The sequence below is a fragment of the Oenanthe melanoleuca genome, chromosome 6 (genome assembly GCF_029582105.1).
Source record: "Oenanthe melanoleuca isolate GR-GAL-2019-014 chromosome 6, OMel1.0, whole genome shotgun sequence".
Classification (NCBI taxonomy): domain Eukaryota; kingdom Metazoa; phylum Chordata; class Aves; order Passeriformes; family Muscicapidae; genus Oenanthe; species Oenanthe melanoleuca.
The window spans coordinates 23,778,485-23,800,931 of NC_079340.1; the positions used below are offsets into that span (position 1 = coordinate 23,778,485).

General features: G+C 45.6%; 1 protein-coding gene across 5 annotated transcripts in view; it reads right to left on the minus strand.

Annotated features, from left to right (window-relative positions):
- Positions 1-6,143: 6,143 nt before the first annotated feature.
- ITPRIP (inositol 1,4,5-trisphosphate receptor interacting protein) overlaps positions 6,144-22,447 on the minus strand; it is a 31,762-nt gene continuing 15,458 nt past the window's right edge. For 4 of the 5 annotated variants that reach the window (XM_056494918.1, XM_056494920.1, XM_056494917.1 and 1 more), the window contains exon 3: positions 6,144-12,201. In XM_056494918.1, coding sequence (XP_056350893.1) covers positions 10,539-12,188 — 1,650 coding nt within the window. In that variant the 5' untranslated portion in view covers positions 12,189-12,201 and the 3' untranslated portion in view covers positions 6,144-10,538. The remainder of the gene's footprint in view (positions 12,202-22,447) is intronic. The other variant, XR_008840830.1, reaches the window with a different exon arrangement.

The following is a 22,447-nucleotide window of genomic DNA, read 5'->3' on the forward strand; positions in this document are numbered from 1 at the left end:
TTGGGATGTGATGCTACACGTGTTTTGTAGATTGTCAGAGGAAGCTGAGAGCTGTGGAGTGTTGTCAGGATGTGGGTCTAGGCCCTTTCATTAGATGAAAGCAGGCTTTGAGATTTATAAAGCCAATGTCTCTGAAGTAGTGTTGGTGGGATCTCAGTGGCAAACTTCCAAGAATTAACTGCAGAATATTTTGGTTTTATTAGCAGCTTTGTTTTGTGTAGGGCTTGTTAAATGCTGTTAGGATAGTGCTAGAAATGTGTTACAGTTTGCTCCAATGTTATTTGACTGTAATGGGAGATGTGACTTTGGGGAGATCCAGTAATAGGTTAAGAGCAGAGATCAGCATCCAAAAACTGAAATGGCTCCAGCCAGACCATGTTAACCCAGAGACTCTGTTATCTGCACAGAAAAAAATACTCTTCCCATCTTTATTTAGTGGTTCTAGTGTACCATTATAAATCTGCTACTTCAGCAAAAAAAATAAGTAAAATGAAATATTCTGCCTTATAATTTACTATTAAATATCTGTGTTCTAAATCCCAAAGCAGACAGCTGAGGTCTTGAACTCATTACAGCACAGCAAGAAATTCAGGCCTCAGGCAAAGTGTTTTTAATGTGGTAATGAATATGCAATACTGGCCCAGTCTTGAAAGGAAAAGACAAGTTATGTGGATTGGACTGGCTCTCCTTTCAGGATGGATGGGTGTAAAGGAGACATTTGCATTTTCAGTTTTGGTCAACAGAAGAGAAACATGGAAGTCAGTAAGGAAAGGATCAAGCAGATGAACAGCTCTCCCCTTTGGTCAGAGTTCTCCTTAAAACCTTCTGTAGATCAGATTGTACAGTAAGTGTGGTCTTTACTCACCTTCTGCTCCATGTTTTGCCCTTGAAAATTGTTAGTGTTCTTGCTTTAAAAAAAAGAGGGTTCCTTTTTGTTTGTTTTCTGTTATTATGCCACCAAATAAAACTGCTACTACCACAGGTTAAAAAAGATAAATTCAGTGTCAAGAAACAAGGACAGAGCCTGTCTTATGAAAATACTGAGTTTAGTAGCATGATGGATAATAGATATTTCAGGTTAGCAAGGCACTGGGCCTTATTCTGTCCCGCATTTGTAGGATGTCCCTAAATCTTCACTGATGTCCTTGAGATGCTTGGTACCCTCATACAAGATGTGGTCCAGTGTTTGTTCATTATAATTTTAGGATCCCTTGTATTGAAGCTAAGAGAAAGGTGGAAAGGAGCCAAGACAGGAGGAAGGAATGGGGATCCCAGGTTCTCAGATCTGGGAAGTTTTGCTGAGTTTTGGGTGAGTGGGAACCTGGGTGAGTGGGACTGCAGCTATAACAGAAGGCCCTTGCTTGGGGAAATAGTTGAGAAGTTTCTGTCTAGGGAGACATTAAAAGGGCCAGTGGTTCTCACGCTGAAAGTGGTAGTAACTGGAGATACTGGTTTGAAAAGTTTCAAAAATCAACCTGCAGCACTTGTGTCAACTCCACACAGATCCCTGTGGATTTGTTGCTTTTTCTAATCAATCAAAAAGGAAGAGAAAACTTTTTGCTGTGTTTCACTTAATCTCAGATTCTTGCCATGCTTCATTTAGCAGCTGTCTGTCCTGCTCACCAGCCAGGCCTGGCTGTGAGTATGTGTTGGGTATGTGGTGTTGGCACAGTGTTCCATGTCCTGGGACTGCTCTCCCCAGTTTTCCACTGTCGTGGCATCTGTAATGTTCCCCTGCATTAGCAGGGTTTGAGAACTGGCTGTTTCTTACCCTCTCTCCTGTCTTTATTAGTAGCCTGATTATTTCACCACCGTTCCTTGGACATGGATTTCACTTGGGAATGGCTTATGAAAATGCAGTCTCTCTAAAGTCATGAGTTCAGGGGCAATTTTACTAAATCACTCCATTTTCTGTAAGATGGAAACAGTTTTTTCTAGTGCAGGTCCAAAGCCAACAGGGATGGCACTTGCTGATTTATCTGAGTAAAGTAATGATGCCACGTGGCGTCATTAGTATTTTTCCCCTTCTAAAACACTTTGATTTACTAAAACAGGAGTTTCAAAACTTGGCAGTGAGATACAACTGTGCCTGGGGTAGAGTGTGACAGCTGTTTAGCAGTCTGCCATAACACTATCTAAGTCCAGGAAGGAGTGAGAAGGCAGCTGGTGTGAATGGGCTGATGTGTGGAGCCTGTGCTGTGCGTCTCTCAGCATCTTCTGGTGAGCAGGAAGCAGCTTGTGAGAACTGCAGCACGTGCTGCAGGTCTGTGTCTTAGAAACACCACCCTTGGCAAAGCTGATGGAAAAAGCCATCCCTCCAGAGGAAAGGGAGCCAGGAATAGGGGCACTGAACAGCCACAAGCTGGGTAGGGAACAGACAGTGTTTCCTGTAAGCTGCAAACCATTTGCATGAGTCACCTATGCAACTGCACAGCAAAAACATAGGAGGGCTGAGAAAAAAGGAGGAAAAAAGCTGTCAGCTTCAGACTGCCTGAAGAATCAGTGAGGACCAATGGAGACATTTTTAATTAATACTGTCCTTCCTGCAGCTCTCTGAAGCATTCCTGCAACCCTAAAGGATGCTTTTGTGCCTTTCCTCCTGTCACTCAAACCATTCTCAGAAAGGAGCTCTTAACAAGAATGTGCTTTGGGCCAATCCACAGGTTGGAGTGTTGATGTTTTTTCCCCTTATACATTCATCATAGAGCTCTTTACTGTGCCTGTTTAGGCTTGGAAGCAGAGTTTATCTCCTCTTGTAGTAATTAAGGCATGGTGATTAATCAGCTGTTCTTGGGAAGACAGCTCTGATATAACTTGTGTATTCAAGCCCACAGATTGGATGCCTCAATTCCTCTCCATATGCTTTATGTGACTGTTCTGTGCTGGTCTGTGTCTGCTCTGGATCAAACCTTTCACTTCCAAAGCTTTGCCAGGTGTGGCTGTGGGGCTATGGCAGACAGCTGCATGTGGACAAGCCTTGCTTTTCTCTGGTTTTGCATACAGGAGGTTTGTAATACTGATATGATGTGATAGCCCTGAAGGTGAACTGAACTGGCAGGAGTATCCTGCTGAGTGCAGAGCACCTCTGTTCTGTGGGAACCTGTGTGATAGAGGCAGGAGGGGCTGCTCTGGCTCATCTGTGCTTACAGCACAGGAACCACCCAGAGCTGCCCTGCCCTGCCCTGCCCTGCCTGGTGAGAGCAGGCAGGGATGAGATCTGGAACGTGTTCACAAGTTAATGCCGTCTCCCTGAGGACTTGGGAAATCCTCTGTGCTGCCTGATTCCCAGCAGAGGGCTAGAGAGCAAGGCTGAAGGTTGGGAGCTGTGGAATGGATTTGTCTAGATGCATCTGGGTAGGTGAAGTGGCTGATGAGTCAGGCTGTGCACTGTGGTTACTGATCCCAGACCTGCCCAGCTCTGTCCCCTGGGCTTGTATTGTACTGTGTTGGATGCTGAATGTTATATTGTCTGCAGAAAGGTGCCTAATTGGACTTCCAATGGCATTATAAGTCTCATAGCTCTCCTGCAAAGTAGGAAAATATGGACAGAAACTTAATCTTGTCTCCTTACATGACTAAATCTGAGTTGAAACTGCTAATGGCTGTGGGCCCACCAGTGGATTTGAAGATAGTTTGATGTGTAAAATAGACTCCTTTTCCTGCTGAGTGCCTAGGACACCTTTAAGAACTTCAGTGGATTTATTTATATTTTTGGGCACAATTTTTAACATAGTGCCACAGTACGACATTTTACAGGCACTCAAATATCTGAACAGGCTGTATTTAAATGTTTCACCTCAGCACTTTCTGTGCTTCCCCCTCAGAGCAGATCAATAAAGCTAATACCTTTTTTTCCTCCTTCCTCTAACATTCTGGGTGAGCTCTGGTTTTAGCTAGACAGATTTATAATTACTTGGAAACTCAGAGCCTTTATTTGCAGAGGTGCTGCCTTTGAACAATGACTGAGAAGCTTTGTTCTCTGCCTCTGCAGCCAGAGATTTTACTTCCAGCAATTGAGGAGTCTCAGATGACACTCTTAAATGTAACATAACTGGAAAATGAAGTTTATTTTGAAAAACACTGTAACATCAATTTATCCACAGCAGGGACTTGCTCAGATTTCTGTTTTGAGACCAGAGTAGTCCAATAGATATGATGGGAATAACTGTTTGCATCCATCTTCCCTTAAGGCTCTGCTGCAAAGCTGGGTGGATCATTTTGAGAGTAGCAGAAGCAATAACACAACTCTGCATTTTCTCACAGCTTATTTCTTCAGGTCAACGAAGTCATGAGTACCTACCACCTTTTACTGCTCTAGGAACATGTAAAATACCTCTTTTGTGCTTTTGAAGCATTGCAAAAGTCTTTGTCTCCTATTCCTTTGCCTGCTCGATTAAAGATTATCAGAGGTTTTTCTGAGCTGTATCCAATTGAATGAAAGTTGTTTGATGGATTCAGAAGCTGCTTGGAAGGAGATGAAAGCATAGGCCTCTCTCCCCCTGGCCCATATGTGTGAACACACCAACTGCATAGGAGACTGGCTAAAAATAACCTAGTGTATGTTGCCATAAGGAATTTACCATTTCAGAAAAAGACAGGAGTGCCTGGAATTTTACTTGGAAGGGATGCAACAGCTCACGTTTGGTTGAACCCAATGATCCAACACCTTGAGAGATCCTTTTCCCAAACAAATATAATCTGTTAAATATAAGTTAAAATCTGATCCTGTGCCAGTGGCACTTGGGGATAGATCTGTGTCAGATTTTAGCCCTGCAAGCAACAAACCATAATGCAGTTGAGCAGAGTGGATGGAACATGCTCAGTATGTGGGCAAATCCTGAGCATATTCCATTCTGAGACCAGTGTTACCAGTTTGATTTCTACTGGTGCCTTACCAAATGCATGTTAGCATGCTTGTGAGTCACCATATCATCTGAGATTGCTTTTTCTATTTTTTTTAAAAAGCACCTGCATTTCTGCTGGCTTGAAATAAAGGAGATTGTGTTTTCGCTTACAGCTATGAATGGTAAAAAGTCATTAGATGAATTTTTAAGCTAAAAACCAATCTCTAGAGGGTGGCTTTCTCTTTCTGCTCTCCTTACACTATGACAGATAATACTGCAATAATGGTCATGACATTATGGTCCAAAAATCTGCCAGTTGTCCTTCTGAAAGGATATTCTGGAGATGTTACCCTTTCTGTTCCACAGCAACGCTGAAGCAGTAAATTGAGGCAGAGAAAAAAAAGCGTTCTAGAAAATCAAGAGCTCAGTGAAGAAAATGTTGCTGAGCTCGTCAGATAGCTTTGAAGCAGGATGGGTTTATTTTTGTTTGGTTTGGATTTCGTTATAACAAAGTTATAACCCAAACCAAGACTGATGATGATCCTGGGCTACTGAATTCCCTTTCCAGCAGTGTGTGGTTGATCCTGGGAAATTGTAACTTCTGGCTAAGTAGATTTGGGCTGCTGCTCTTAAGCCAGCTGCTTCTCAGACCAGCTCTGTGCTGATTCAGCCCCAGTGAGCACTGGAAGGCAGAGTTATTAAAGGTGTGCAGGGCATTCTGTGGGGCTGGAAGACATTTTGCCAAGGAAACAGTGGTACTTTTATTATATGAATTAATAACTAGCTCTGGGTGTGCTTCCAGAACCAGAGCATATTAGAATATTAACAAGGAGGTGTCATTCCCTTAAACCAGGCAAAGGAGTTAAGCAGGGAACTAAGTGGTGGTGGGTGGTTGCTGAATTTGGCTGTGGATGCCCATAAAATAAGCAGGTAAAGAGGAATCCTCTTGCTGACATGGAAATCCAGGAGATTTCTTGTTCAGCCCATAAGGGCAAAATCTAACAGCATAATTTAGGGGCTTGCCATGAAAGGCTGTTTTTGAGCAGACATATTCAGAATAATTACTTTGATTTCCTGTGGATTCATATTCTCAAGAAGAATGACATCCCTGGCACTATTCTGGAATAGCTATCCCACTTTTTTTTCAAGTTGCAGTTTATTCTGGAATAATTTTACAGGGATTCAGGACTCCCATGGATTCTTGTTGCTGGGATCACACTGGAAACATCCCCACTCCTTCCTTCTGCTCTCGTAGAAACGTTTTGCAGGGAACTAGAAACATAAGAGACTTCATGCTCATTTAGATTTTGTACAAGACTTCCTTTATTATAAATAAAGCTGCATGAGAAGATCTATACAAATCCAAGTGTCCTGCTATAGAAGCAGCAGTTTAAGTACAGCACTGTCAATCAAGGATGACCTAGTCTGGAGAGTTCTGGTGTTACTGCCCATCCTGGCTGCATTGCCAAGATTCATCTCTGTACTAGTTTTGCTTCTGAGCTAACATATTACACACAGACGCCCCCCCAATTCTAAAAAAATAAAGGTAATAAATAAAGCTGTTTACCAGGTAGGGTCCTATGAGAGCCAACCCCTCACTGAGCAGCAGCAAAGCTGTTACAGGTGCCTAAAGTCTCATTTCTTCACCACAGAGAAAACACTGCAAAGATTTTGTATTAAAAATGGCTGGTGAACAAACAACAAATCCTGCTGCTTGAATACTGGATAAATTTTTAGATCATTTTACTAAACTACATCTTTATACCCCCTGTTGTACTTGTATACAGAGACACTTTGAGAGAGAAACTCTTTTCTGTGGCTGCTTAACAGTGAATACCCAACACCTCCCCTCAGAAGACATTCAGCTCCTGTACAGCAATAATAACCTTAGACCAAGACATTTTCTAAAGCCAAATGGCTCCTGAGGCTATGCTGTAGATCAGTGGCTGCTATCAACCCACCACTAATTCCATTCCTTTGACAGAGCCTGTACTAAAATATTTAAACCACAAGTTGAGGGCACAGGGAGTGGTTGGAAACCAGTGGAAGGCACTTGGAGTTCATCTGTTGAATTCACCTGTTTAGCAAATGGCAAGAACAGTATTGAGGACAGGCTGTTTTACCTTTCCTTAGGATGTCTCACAGAGATACAGGCATTGCCAAAGAGATGTTTGTGACTCAGGTGCCATGTGCAGTTTGGTTTTCAAAGAACGTTTTTCACTTTAAACCACAAAATCTCACTTCTACTCCCATCCTTTAAAGCTGCTTCCTATGATTACCCACCCAGATTTCAATCAAAGTAGAACTGCCCATGGGCAACACTAAAATGTGCTAGGACATTTTTACTGGCTGGCAGCTGATGGAACTGAATTGTTTTACAAACCTTATTTTGTGAAATGTGAGCATGGGCTTTTACTAATAGGCTAGTAATTGGTGGGCAAAGATTTGATCCAGGAGAGACAAGGAAGTCCAAGGAATGATGTGCTTCACATGGCCACTATACCATGGCAGAGGTGTGGTCCAAAGAAACACTGTGTACCAGCCTCTCCTCTGATGGGACATGTCTGTACCTTTGGTTTGCAAGGAAGATCTGCACTCTGAGGCTGACTAGAGCACAGTTTATAATCACAGATAACATTTCCCCCCAACAGGTATGAGTGGGTCCCCTCACAGCCTAAATGCACAGACCAAATCACTTTAAAGGTGCTCAGGGCAAAATGAGCATGTAGGAAAATTAAGCCAAGCAATTTGCTTTCACTGGAATCAAATCCATAAATTACTGGATTCAGCTCCACCTTCTGTTCAGCTAAACCCCATGGGAATACTTCAGGGTCAGTTGGGTGTAAGTGAGAACAGGCATACAAGTACAGAAAACAAAGAACAAAAGATTCAATCCACTTATCAGTTCAGGTTCCCTTTGAGTCTGAGCAGTGGTGCTTGCGGCTGTGTAAAGACGAGTTTGGGCACGTTTACAAGCCCGTTGCAACTGGTGTTGCAAAGCTTTGTTCTGACATTTTAATAGGGGAGTTACCTTATTCTGTTCAACAGCCTTTTCTTCTCATGCTCTCCCTGCTCAACCTTATATAAAAGTTATTTTTCAACTTTGAATGTCATTTCCTGAGAGACCTGGGTCACAAATTTGTTTCTGTTCTTTGGACAGTCTAAATTTAGACTCCTGACAGGAAATGGCAGAGAAATTCTAATTTCTCTCTGGCTGGGCTAGAAGTAACTTCAACCACAACTGCTCCAGCGTGACCTGCCTGCCAGCAGTCCATGTAAAGCTGGATCTGCTACAGGCACTTTGCAGTAAACCTGGGCAGGTAAAAATGGCAAATCACCTGGGTTTGCAAACAACTTGCACAGCTTCCCATGTAGCCTCCAGGCTCCAGTACTGACCCACCCTCCCTGTCCTTCTGCTTGTCTCTACCTGCTTGCCATGGCCCCCGAGATTGCTCCTGCTCTCTTTCCTGCTGGGGAAAGCCTTCTTGGCTGTACTGAGGAAAGCCAGGGGTTTACAGAACATTAGCGTTAGCAATTAGTCCTGCCCTGTTGCTCTCCTGGCAATCTCCCAGGCACTCATCACCAAGGATGCTGAAGCAAGCACTGATGATCCAAGACTTTTTCCTACGGCATTACCCACCAGCCTCTTCTCCCCCATTCCTACCTACCCCTTACTTTCTGTTCAGAGATCCTACTTAACTACCTGTGCTAGTAAAAGCCAAGGGAGTCAGCACTTTGAGCATAGCTGTCACTATCTGTGTTTTCTTATAAACTGGGCATGGAGACAGCAGTTACAGCTTTCTCTGCCTTTGTGTGTGAAATGTCCCTCACTGGTGGTGGGACAGAAAAGAGCAGACACCAATGAGGTGGTAAAAGTTATTACCAGAAAAATGGAAGAGAGGACATGTCTATGGAGAGTTTGCTTATCAACTGGATAAGGCTGGGTAACAAGCTTCATGCTGTGTGCTGTCCCCAGCAGTGATACAGGATAAAATCTTCTCTCTGATGTGATAGAGAGGATTGATAAAAAGGGACCTGTGGAGGGATGGTAAAAGCATCCCTGATGGGTCTTACCTCACAGAACAACCACCGTCTTGTAAACAGGATTAAGGGAAGCCCTAGTGTAAAACTTTGCAGGAAATCCTACTGTGAGAAAATGGTAGGAAAAGCCCTTAGCACTGGAGGCCAGGCTTCTGGGACCAGCATAAAGCAGTTATGCACTGGGGCCCTGGCTTGGACCCCACACTCAGGAGGGTGAGGATCTCCTGAGTCCTCTCCTTCAGCAAAGCCACCTTGCTGGGGCTGGGCAGCCCCCTGGCTTCCTGTGGGATTTCAGACATTTCCATTCCTGCAATGTTTGTTTTGGTTTTTTTTAGCACATGCCTCAAGGTTCTCCCCTGGCCTGAAAGCCTGCAGCAGCTCTCCTCCTTTGCACTCCCAGCTGAACAAATTACAGTCTACTAGTGCAGCTCCTCAGAGCAGCAGTCTTTAACAAGATTGACGACAATGTATAAAGTAGCTTTTGCCTGCATACGTGGAACAGAAGGGATGAAACGTGGATCATAAGGTAGCTGCAAGCAGCACTACCCAGGTCTACTACATGTGCATCTTTTTTATCCCTTCCTTCTCCCTGCTGGCCTTGGCCCAATTAAAATCATGTGCAGAGAGTCACTCTCATTTGGAGGGTGATTGTTCAGTCCTGCTACTGGACTTCTGAGATTGGCTTCATTACAGGATAATTTTGGAGAACTGCTTCTTTTATGAAAGCAAAACTTAGAGCAGTCATAGAATCAGAATAGTTTGGGCTGGGAGGCATGTCTAAAGATCATATAGTTCAAGCCCTGCTTTTCCCTTCTCTCTAGGCTGTTCTCATGCCTTAGTGCCCCAAGGTAAGGAAAATGAACAAACAACCCAAAATGTCAGAACCCAATAGTGATGTTTCTTTTATCCAAGGTAGAAAAGATTCCTGTTCATTGATCCATACAAAATGGACAGGAATATTCCATGTTACCATGGAAAACTCAAATGAAATGGTCTGAAGACACAGACCCTGCTCTGATATATCCTCCTACAGGAGAAAAAATGTGCAGAGGTGTTTTTGAAGGACAGGACAGGATAAGCCATTTAAGTTTGTCCTGCAAGTCCAATCAGTTTTTTTAAATTACAGTTCCCTTTCAAAGCTGTGCTTTATTTAAGGATCTCCATCCAGTCCAGATCTTGTGCATGACCCTCCTCCTCTCCACACCAGCACTTCCCATTGGTGAAAGAGCTCCTGCTGTCTGTAAGCAGATGGGCTCCTTTGATCCCAAGATCCTGTCTTTGATTCCCCCATTCTGTTCTTATCTCCCCCTTCTGAAGGAAATGAAGTATTTGGCCACCATCACATCCCCACCCCCATTTGCATTGCAGGCATCTGAATAAATTACTTATATTGCTCACCACTGCTGTAGCATGACTGAGGCACAATAGAAAAAATATATTCTTAGCTGCATAAAACCAAGCACAGCAGTGGAACACTTCAACACCACATCTTCCAGTTTCTCCCTATCTTCTTCCATAGCCTTGTCCTTTCAGCAGGAACCATGGCCCAGGACTGGTTCAGCTCCAGACAAGAAGCTTTATTGGCAAAGTCAGTTGTCTCCAGGAGGCTTCAGGAAGTTGTCCTCTGGACTTGTGCTTAGAGTTTGGCTTTGGTTAAAGGGGCTCCTTACGGATCCCATTGGTGTGTGCAAGGGGAATGTGCACTGTGTACTCACTTATCAGTGCAGACATGTTCCTGAGCATCTCGTGGAACGTGTCCACCATCTTCCTGTAGATGTCCCTGCGTAGCACAAAGGGACGGAAAAGGTTGAGAGGCTCAGCCCTCTGAAATATGATGGGGAAACCCAGCTCTGCTGGTACATTCCCATTGCCAATAAAGAAGTGATAAAGCTTCTTTTCATGCAAACATTTCTCTAGGAATTTCAGCATGTCCTGTAGGCGGGCCTCCAGCTTTTCTGGGGCCCAGTCCTGACTGGGACGTGCCTGCAGGAGATGCAGCAGCACTGTCTTCAGGTGGTAGTTGGTGAGCCCGCTGGGACCTGTGAGGCTGCATTGCTTCCCATGGAGGAAGGAGAGGATCTGAAGGCAGCTGACGTGGCAGGCATTGGCAGGCAGTGTTTTGGAGACCAGCTGGATGAACCTCCTCTCATACACGGCGAAGGTGAGAAACCAGTGGGTGCTGGAGGAGATGTCTGCTGCCAGGCTGCTCCGAGGGAAGTGGGAGATGAAGTAAACATCAGAGTTCTCATACTGCACCACAGGGGTGAGGTTGAAGGCAATCGATTTCCCTGATTTAAATTTTATCTTCAGGGCTCCTGGTGAGTCCAGGAGGCTGAAGGAAAGATCAAATTCATATTTGTGGGAGATTCTGTTCCAGGCCTTGGTGACGGCAATCTGGAACCACTTCATGACTTGGTCAGCATCCAGATATTGAGTATTTTTGAAGCACAGGAGGTCTTCCATCTCACTGCTGGTCCTGGTACTACTGACCTGGCTATGAAGGAGGCACAACATATCTTCCCCTAGTTTAGTCTTGTCACAGATGCAACCTGCTGTATCCTCATCTGCCCTGCACACCTTGATAGTGCCATAACCTTGTTCATCTGGGGGAAAAGAGTCACCAGAGCACCAGGTCTGGCAGCGAAAGCAGTAAGGCTCTGGGGGGGCAAAAGGCACTATCAGATCACAGACGAAGGGTTTACGCACTCTCCAGTTCTCATACATGCTCCCCACACCCATGCAATCTTCCACTTCCATGTCAGCATCCCGGTTACAAACACTCCTCAGGGCCTCCAGCAGGTCATCTGCAAAGCCTTCCACCATCTCCCGCATCCTGGCCATGTCTCCAGTGGTCCCCAGGATACGCTTCTCATAGAAGCTGGCCAGGACAGCCTTGTTGGGGAAGGCCACTCCTTTAAATGCTTTCCCCAGGACTGCCATGTCATCTTCTTCTCCTCCTATGTCCTGCCAATTCCCTTCCTGGAAATCCTGCCTCCAGAGCTCGATCAGCAGGAAGATGACCATGGAGAAGGCAGTCCACATATCCCATCGGACCTTTTCCTCTTTGCTCTCCTCCACTACCACTGCAGCCTTTTCCAGAGCCTTCTGTGTGGCTTCCTGGTCTGCGATTTCCCGCTCCAAGCGCAGCTGCTCCAGCCGCAGGCTCTCCTCCCGCTGCTTCATCTTCTGGATGATTTCTTCTGTGCTCTCGGGGACGGTGCCATTCTCCTTGGGGAAGAAGAGTGGGTGGTTGACAATAGCTGTAATCACCAGTAGGCACACCCTGAAGAGTCCCACGGGCATGGCAGTTCCTTCCCTGGAAGAGAAGGAAAGGTGAAATGAACCATGATGTGGAATATATCCCTCCAGTGCAAAAAGGTAAGAAACTCCCCACTGCAGTAAGAACACTGACATCCTTTCCAGCCCTGGAAAAAATGCTCAAATCTAGAAACCACTTAAGTGCGTGCCCATCTCTGCAAGTTAGCAACCAACTTCTCAAAGAGGCTTTATCAGCTGATGGTGAGGGTGAAAGCAGCTCTTACTAAATGAACTTCGAAAAACAGAACTCACAGAACTCTGAAGGCACTTCCTGCTGTCAACCCACTGTGATGCTCTTGGGCAGTATGGGAGGGCATGTCCTTCCTTTGCCTCTCCTTTAAAATTCCCTGGACAGAAAAGGAAAGAAAGAAGCAGGCAGAACCTCCCCAGGTGTATAAAAGCTGGACTGGAGATGAGCACTGCTATTCCTCAACATAAAGCTAATATTTCAGATGTGGCAGTGGCATAGGCAGTTCTGTCCTGGCTACCTTGTGTGTTAAGCATGTTTGGGAACCCACACAGCCTGCCTGGATCAGGGCAACTTTCACTGCCCTGCTGCTGAGGTGCACCTGGGTGGGAACAAGCCTGCAGAGTTTTGTGCTTCCAAGTAGGCATTACAGGCAAAGCTCTTCCTGCCTTTCAGCACCATCAGGATCAGGCTGTGGTAAATCCTCCTGGCCCCCAGGATGCCTCATGACTGCAGTTCCCAGAAAAAGGGCAGAGACTCTGCTAAAATGGAAAGGGTTTCCTTTAGCCCAGTGGTTCTAAAAGCATCAGGCTGTTTATTTTTGGTGCTTACCTACACTACTGACCTGTGGAACACATTAGTAAAGACCATGGCTTTGATCAAAGCCGTCTCCCCCAAGCAGCCCCTAAAGAGCTGTGTGTGCAGCCAGCTCACTCCTATTTGCAGTGACCTCAACAAGGCTGTGAGCCACATCCTAGCCATGTGCCAGCAGCAGTCCTGTGTGTCACCCCTTGCACAGACCCCAGCATGACTGAGACCACTATGGTGTTTTGGAGTGGCTTTGTGTGGTTACTGCTGCTCCAGCCCCACATTTAATAAAGCTTTCTCTGAGTCATGGGGCTCAGAATGAATTCCCAACTTTCTGGGACATGGTCCCATTGCCAGGGTCTCTGCCTGGTGGTGACAAGGCCTCCTAGAGGGCTGGACCAGATGGTGCTCAGGCTAAAGCCTGGGCTGCTTCCTCCCAGCTGGCATTTCTGTTTCTGGAGGGCTGGCATCACTATCAAGAGCCCAAATGCCCATTGGGGCAGTACAATCTGAACTTGTCACCCATTGCTGTGATGCTGGAAGCTCACCAATCCCTCTTTCTAGCAAAATCACCTCTCAGTCCTAGCACAGGGAGATCAGAAGGACAAGATGGACAAGCAGGGATATTTTTTCTTCCAGCTGGGAAATTTTAGCACAGCTGCTTTAATGCTTCAAAAGTACTTGAGAGAGAAGCTTCTGTTACAGAAATAAAGTCAACCAATAACATACTTCATCAATCAGACCAGAAATAGCAATCTCATTCCTAAGTAATTCTGCTGTGGGAATTAAGCTGTTTCACAGAGAGCCAAGAGTTGGTGAGGCACTCTCTGTGCTCCAGGGGCTCAGGGCTGCAATTCCAACGCCCTGGAATAGCTCCTTCCTGGCTTGAACCCAGCATGTTTTGGTGCCACAGCAATCCTGCTGTCCCAGCACCTGGGCAAGAAGGAAAGTATCTCTGGCAATCTCATTTATGCCTCCACAGGGCACACAATAAAGATAGATCCACCCCAGTGGACCTTGTTATCGTAACTGCTCAACAAACTGCTGGTTTTGATTGCAGGATCCTGGATTTCCTCAATGTGAGCATTTACTGTACATGGGAACTGTATCCTTCAGCACACAATTATCTTGGCTTATGAGAGGGCTGGGACTGGAATAACAAGGGAAGAGAACAGGATTGAGATGCATTGTCCAAGCAGCAAGAAAATTCACACGGTGCTCAAGATAATGCTCCATGCCCCTCCCTAAGTAACATTTACCAGCTACTCTTTTCTTAGATCCCAGGCACAGGCACAGATGAATGTTCTTATGCAGACATTGCTCTGGAAATAGCTTGTGGCCCTATCTTGTCCTTTTTTACATTTACATTAACTCTTTAATTCATCAGGCAATGAATTAAAGCTGAATTAATGCCCAAATCTGGGTGTTCCAGTTATTCTGTGAGCTCCACACCCGGGCACATTTTAAAAATAAACTGGGGTAGCCCTGCACTGCAAAGGGCTTTATCAGTTTGCTGGGGCAGGGCAGGAAATGCTGGCGAGTTCCTTTCCTTAGTGCTATGCTCTTACAGACCACGTGTGCCTTCCAAGCTTAAAAATAACATGGCCAGGGGCCAGGTGCCTCCTTCTTGCAGTCTTGACCAGGTTGACATCACTGCTCTGCTCTACCACTGTCCCTGCAGATGAAATGTTTTACTACATTACTTCTAAGGTGCATAAGGCTGAAATGTCAGCTTCTTTAGGATCCTCTTTCTCATGCCCAGTTGGTCATGGCACATTGCTGCCACAAGTTACTTGTCCCAAAGCTCTACTAGCAGCAGGGCTAGGCGAGATATCCCCAAGTCCATCACTGGCTGGCTCAGTTGAATTCACTCCAGGTCACACTGACATTCTAGGACACCCCAGCTCATTTTGCAGCAACCTCTTCCCTCAGCAAGCCTCTGGAAACTGGAAGTGACAAGATCTTCAGATCACAGTGATTTGCAAGAGGGATGTCTGTTTTCAGCCCAGTGCAAGTTCTGCTGCTCAAAACTGCCCTTTTGCTACTGCAATTACTCACTCCAGAAAATGAAGGCAAACATTAACCTCAGTTAAGGCTTAAGGTTAATGCTGCTCAGTGACCAAAGTCAGTGGAGCCTGCCCTTGGCAGCAGCAAGGGTGGTACAGGCAGAGCATTCTCACATGTCTCAGACACAGCTTTCCTGGCTAATATGAAAGACTCAATAATACAGGTGAAACCAGTAGCACTGCCTGCTACAGCACTCCAGCATTCCTCATTACAAAGACTGCTCTTTTCCCTTGCTTTTAACTTCAGCCCAAGCTATTTCAGCCTGATAAAAATATTTATGCCTGCTCAGGTTGAGACAGCTTTTGTGTGGGGAAGAGGGAGAGAGTCCAAACCTTTCCAAGCTTGAAACTAAGAAAGAGAAATGGCAGTTTTTCAATCTACTCATCAAATTTAGCAATGTTACAAATATGGAGGGGAAAAAAATAAAAGGTATTCATAAGTTTTTAAATAGCAAGTTCTCAAAGCAATCTGCAAACTTTTCCAAATTTATCACCCTGACAGTTTTTTCCCATTTAAAGTATAAACAACATCTGGACTCAGTAACAGGCTTACATCCTACCTACCTTCTGCAGACCCTCTTGTGGTAGTCCTGAGGCTCCAAAGACCCCCCCCCCACCCTCCAGAGGGTGCTGTGGTCACAGGAAGGTCACTCCTGCCAGCAGCCAAAGCAGCCCTTTTTCTGCTCCCTGAGCCAGGTGAGAATGCAGAGACACCTCTTTTCTCCCTTGGGCACAAAGCAGGGAAAGGTTCAGGAAGACCAAAGAAAGCTGCTTGGGAAATGAAGAAGGGCCAGGGTATGTGAAACTTCATTGTCTTGATGTGAAGCTGTCTCTGCTCACTGCCCAGCATGTGATGCTACTTGTTCAAACCTGCCTTTGGCACTAGAATCAGTTTCCTTCTGGGCTTTTCTGTGGCACTCAGTGCTGTAGTGACTAGGGGCTTCACCCAGTTTAAGGTTAATGACCACTCTGCACAAGCCTGGGAAGTGAGGGGGCAGACACCATCCCACCCTCCAGCTGGGAGTGAGGGCTCAGAGAGATAAAACCAGCTGATCACTCTGTTGCCTGATTACAAACCATCAGCTACATCCTGCAGCACTTGGTATGTTCAAAGGGTCCACCAAGAGCACCTGCAGCCCTCCACCCTCAGCTCCCAGGCAGGTTAGGCCTCATCCTTCCAAACCTGAGGCTGCCTCCCCAGCTGGGAGTATCCTGACCAGCTCCAGAGCAGGTTCTGGATGATGCAGGAACCCCAGGAGAGAAGGGGAAAGATAAGGCACTTCAGGTTGGTGCCATGAAGCCACAAGCAGAAGGAGGCCAGCTCCCATGCCAGCTGATCTGAAAGCCCTGTGCTGCACACTTTACTAATGCTTGGCTTGCCCAGAGTTCCAGCTAGCACAGCATGAGGAAAGGGAAGCAGCACAGGAAGAAACCTTCACAGAGCCAGGCAGCAGGACCTCCACCTTCAGCTTCTCCTTCTCTTCACCTGAGCACCACAGAGCTCATACAGGGCTTGTGAGGACCAGCCTGAAGCAGCTGCTGCCCTGTGGCAATGTGTGCTCCCCACTTCCCAAGCCCTGTCGCAGGGAATTTCCCTGAGGGGCAGCAAAATCCTCCATGCAGATGATGATGCTCAAAGTCATAACAATGTCCTGTCCCTTCCAGCTGAATGTGCTTAATTTCTGATGTCCCTAAGCCTTCCCCACACCCTTTTCCATAACAGCTGCAGAACCTTTTGCCTCCTGCTCAAACTGGCAAAGGAAAGAAAGAGATGGCAGCTTGCCTCTGCAGGCTGCTCGTGTGCTCTGAGCCTCCACCTTCTCCGAAGACAAGAGAAAGTATTTCCCTTTCATTAACAGTGCCTTTCTTTACTCAGGAGTTCCTATGAAGCTTTATTTTTTCAGCCCTTTTATTCCTCTATATTTTGAATCATGGTAAGCAAAACATGCTCTCTCTGGTGCTCAGCAATAAACCAGGCAGGAGTGAGCTGAAGCTTTGATTCTTAACTTGGAAAAACCCAAGTCAAGCTACTGAGTGCAGTTCAGTATTACACTGGAACACGCCAAGGCATCACTTACAACACACTCGATTGCTTCCTGCAATTTGGCTGACACAAAAGGCAATGAATAGGTGGCTGCTACATTGTGTTTTGCTTTGGTAGGCTGCAAGAAAAGAGCCATTTCAAATAGATGATAGAAAATACAGATGGTTGGGAGGCTTTTTTCATTGAAAGCTGCCAAATTTTTGAAACCAGAACTTTCATGGGAACAAATATGATTTCTGACTCTCTTACTGGGAAGGTCCTTGAGGTTTGGAAAGGATTCTCCTACTTATTTTGACTGCAGAGATTAACAGGTCAAACAAGGCACTAACCTGCAACTGGGACTTTCTTACTAGGAAGATGTGAACCTCAGTCTGAGGGGTTTCAGGCCCAGCCTAGCTGTACTTCCTCATGGTGGAGCTTCTGGGAGCTCTGTGACTCCTTCTCTTGTTGTACAGCAGTGAATAAATTTTGACCTTTGAGTGTTTAGTCTGCAAAAAACTTCTGCTGCATTTATGAAGATCTAGTAAAGAATAAAAATTTGCTGAAAGCCCTTAGTAAAGCACAGTATCTTTCTCCATTTTGAAGTATCGCTGTCACCTCTGCAGTGAGATGATCCAGTTGCCATTGAAAGAAATCATGGTTTCTCTTAGGGCTCTAATTTGTAAGAAACTTGCACAATGACAGAGAAATGGGAGTTACAGAGATGCATGTCAGTATTACTGTTACTGCCAAAAACCTGGACAGATGCAGTTTCTTAGACAACCCCACACCCATACAGCACAGTGCACCCAGGACAGGCTCCTGCTCTCCCATTTCTTGAGCACACATTCAGCTGCAGCACACACAGCCCAGAGAGGAAAATTAAGGGATAAAAATCCAATACAGAGCCTGAGCAGCAACAACTTCTGGCAGCCCCTATGAATTAAACTGTGTGCAGGACATCAGTGGGATGAGATGTCGACAGGGAGAGAACAGTGCCAGCCACAGCAGCTCTAACTCATGTTCTGACTTGTTTTTCAGCATTAAATTAGTGCTACAGACAAAGCAATGAATTTCAGCTGTCTGCACAATCACAGCTGGTTCAGCTCAGACAGGTGGGATTGGGTTCTGTCTTTATCTCTTTACCAAAGCCTCAAGTGGGGAAGGACCAAATGCACCAATACATGAGGTACAGGGGCCTGGATGTTGAGACTGGTATCACAACCACGTTTAAAACCAGAACAAGCCAACCGGCCTGCCCAGGACTACGGCAGAGCAACTGCCTTCCAAACCATGCCTGGAAGCCACACCTCAGATTAGCTGCTTGGCCACAGCACAGCAGCTGGACAAGGCCACTTGCCTGCCAGCCATTGTTGTGCTGTTTGAGTGAGAACATCATCCTTTCGCAATATCCGTGGACACGCTGTCCCAGGCTGTGCAGTGCCAACAGGGTCAGTCGCGCAGCCCCAGTCGGACATCCTGCCCAACAGCTCTGCTGCGGCCGGGCGGAAACAATATTTTCCTCCTGGGGGTCACCAGATCAGGTATTTCCAAGGAAATGCTGATGCTCATCCTGTGTACAGGACTAGATAGCCCTCCCTTCCCACAGGCAGGCGGATTTGGGGGGGATAAGCACGTGAAGGGCACTGACAATGCTCTGGAAGCAGATACTGCTGGGCAGCCCCAGGTCCAAACGAGGAATTTTATCAGCTTCTCTCCAAGCAGAGGAGTGCTTGACTGGCCCTAGGACAGACAGTCTCTCTCCTGTCTTCCAGTCATGTACTGCCTTTGCCATCAGGAAGCTTTTTCTCAGGCCTTGTTAACTCTCCCTTGCTGCTGTTTGAACTCCCTAACATTCCAGTGCCCACTGTGTGTTTTCTTCTTGCAGTAGCACTCAGGATGTTCAGAGGTACTCCCGTCCTGCCTCAGCTTTCACTGTACACGGGTACATTTACAAACTGTTGCCATAAAACCCCCAAAGCCTAGACAGTACAAAGTATTCTTTGTGGCTCAAAGGGAGCTATTTGCCTTCTAGGGCTCTTTTCCAAAACCCAAAGAGATGTGGCACGTGTTAGAATTTCAGTTTCATCAGCAAGTGGAGATTTATTGCGCCCATTTCTAAGTCATTGTTTCTCAGTGCACATAGGTATCATGCCACTAATCAAAATATGCTGTTAATCAAAACACTAATCAAAACATGATCCTCTTCCTGCCCCAGAGCCAGCAGCCACCATTAAATGCAGCTTTAACAACTGATGAATAATGCAGAGACACATCATGTCCCCAAAGCACTCACTGTCCCCAAAGCACTCACTGCTTACTCCGTGGACCCAAGAGAGGGTGCCCATGGAGCCAGCCAACAGCGTGAAAAGTGTTACTCAGCATCCTGCTCATTGCCAAGCAGGGCTTTTACAAATTGGAACATAGTGTTGGCTGCAGGAGAGGCAGAAGGGCAAAGGTAGGAAGTGGTGTATGTGACTCCCACCCACGTATTGAGCTGTTGTAGTAGGACCACAGCCAGAAACAGTTTGCCTTTTTAAGCCAAAAAAATTTTGTTTGGTTTTGTCTATTAATAGTGAGGAAAACAACTGGAGTAGACCAAACTTGTGTGGGTTTTGTTGGGTTTTTTTTGTTTGTTCAGATTTTTTTTGGTTTTTTAAGAGGAGAAAGAAAGAAAGGCAAAGGAAAAAAACCCTTAGCTTACCACCCTTATCAGGACCCTCCTCCTCCAACCCAATATGATGGGAGCCTGGGTAATAGTTGGTCATTCCCTTGCACAATCTTTCATCAGCACAGATGGACAAACACCCCTGCTGCTCCACCAAAAACCTGATAGTATCAACCACAAAGGATGGAGTGCTGTCACTGCTCAGATCCTCTCTAGCCTGGTGCTCATGCTGAGCCCTGCTCTGGCTGTCACCTCTTCAGCCACACACGTGAGGCAGCCATAGCTCATGGATCCCACCTGGCAGCCACCTCAGGGAGAGGTGGTGAATACAGAAAGAAATCAATTTCCAAGATGTGCCCTCCTTTTCCCCAGTTAATTCTCAGCAAGGTGGAAAAACCCCACACCAGTGTTGTTAAATCAGGCAGTGGTTACTCTTGTTCTCCTCATTCTGTGGTAAGCATATACATCCTTGTACATTCAACTTAATAGTACACTCATTGGAACAAATGGTTTGGTATTAAAATAATTGGTGGTAACATTATTAGAAAGTTGATTTCCCAGCAGGGATACAGCATTCCAGCACATCTCAGAAGAGCACATGTGGATATTGACAGGGCTCAGACATGACTCACAGAGTGATTATGTTTTACATGTACCATGTACATTTACTATCAAGTCCCATTTCAGTCATGAACTATGAGCACTTACAGACATAATACAAACAGCAGAAAACACAGTAGTTGCCACATATTTCCACACTGAGGTGCTGAACAAAAACACAGCAAAAAAAAATTATCATTGCAAGTTGGTAATTTGGCTGATCTGAGATCTTCTACTCCATCACAGTTTTGACTCTGTGACAAAGCCAACTCATAGGGCAGGAAATCTGCAGGCCCAGGTATCTGCTTAAACAGGACTCAAAACCACTGGATGGGATCGAAGGTTTGTGTGATATTGGACCATTGTTTTGTTAACTAGTCACTGCTGTTTGTATTCAAACAATAGGGAAAGAACTGTATTTAAAAGCTGGCTATTGTTGCCAAAATGTCACCACAGAAATCAAAAGCAATGCTTTATTCCATTGCCTGAAATCCCAGCTTTTTTTTTTTTTTTTTTTTTTTTTGTTTTGTTTTAACACAATATAGTTCTTTAAATAAAGTAAAAAACAAAACACAATCCAAGAGACTGTGAAAGCCCCTGCAGGGATGAGTAGAGGGTGTGGAAGGAAGAGAGAACAAAAGCACTTTTACTGCATTGCACCATTTCCTTGCCCCTCACCAGGATGATTCCCTGATCTAAGCAGAGACCCTGTGCATTGCACACAGCCTCTGAGGAAGAATCAAACCCTCTTACTTCATTACCTAGTGACTCTAGAAAAGATCAAGAGAAACAACACAAATGCTTTGGGAAGCAGAAATCCCAGTCTTGGCTCACTTGCCATAAACCTAAAAACTGCCAAGGCAGATGCATGAACACAAGCATGTTGGCTGCAGAGTACTTCTGGCTAATCCTGCTCTTCAAAATGAGTTTGAATAAATAAAAAGCAGCAGAAGAAGGCAAAGTCATACAAGAAAATGAACTTCCGTACAATATTTCCCTGAAGCTCATCCTTTCAGCACCCCTGGCCACCAACCCAGAGCCATTTTCACCCAAGGGAATGACTCAGAGGCAGCCTATTGCCACATGCACCCATACTGAATAATTTCCATGTGCTCTCTCCTTAGTCCCCTCTTCTTACCAAGGAAAGGAAAGATCTCTAAGCTCTTGTTTTGCTGAAGAATTTGTACACTGAATGCTGGGAAGAAAAACTAAAAAGACTCAAGGGAAAAGCAGCGATGTAACTTGCAGTGCTGCAGCAGAAGTATCAAACACACACACATACATATATTAAGGTTGTGAAGCCACGTGGTTTTCATTTGAGATGTGTGGGGTGAGCACATACGGTTGCTTTCTTTATACCCTGGGCACAACAAAGGAAGGCTTTGTTTGAAAGCCAAGGGACAGCCTCGGCTCACTTAAAGGCTGAGTTACAACGTAATGGGAACTGTGAGTCATGGCTGGGGGCCCTGCTCACAGGCACAAACCCCCTCTGCTGCAGCAGCCAAGGAGCTCAGCAAGGAGCAAAGCCTCCAGCTCCCCATGGACCCAAAGTGTCCAGGACTAGCAGCAAATACAAGGCTGAGCTGAGAACACGTGTTGTGGATGACTTAGCACATAAACCCAACCCTTTCAGTCACCATTTCTTCCTGTAACTCTGTCAGAGAGTGAGATCAGAACCCTGCACCTATTCCAAGAGCGTGGCGCAGCTATGAGTCAACAGGAAAGTGGGATAAACATCATCCAAGCACCTTCAGACCATCTTTTGACTTTGGCTGCAGAACCAGCTCACTAGGTGGGACCACACTAGAGCTCTGTCCTTAAGTCACCAACTGTGCCAGATAATTTCTGTCATTGTGTGTTACAGGAGGGGAGGGTCAACTGGTGGATTCCAGCTACTCAAAATAAAGACATCCCTTCCATTCTTGCCCCTACAATTCTGGAAGATAAGGGTAATTTTTAATTACCATGAATTAATTGTATTTGGGGATGAGTGGTGAGCAAATGGTTCCCATGCTGTCTGCAAGGAGGTAAAGGAGCTCCCTAAGTTGCAATCTGCAGTGCAGAGGTGTCTGTGCTGCTGAAACTTTAAGTATTTTCCCTCACATTTCCAAC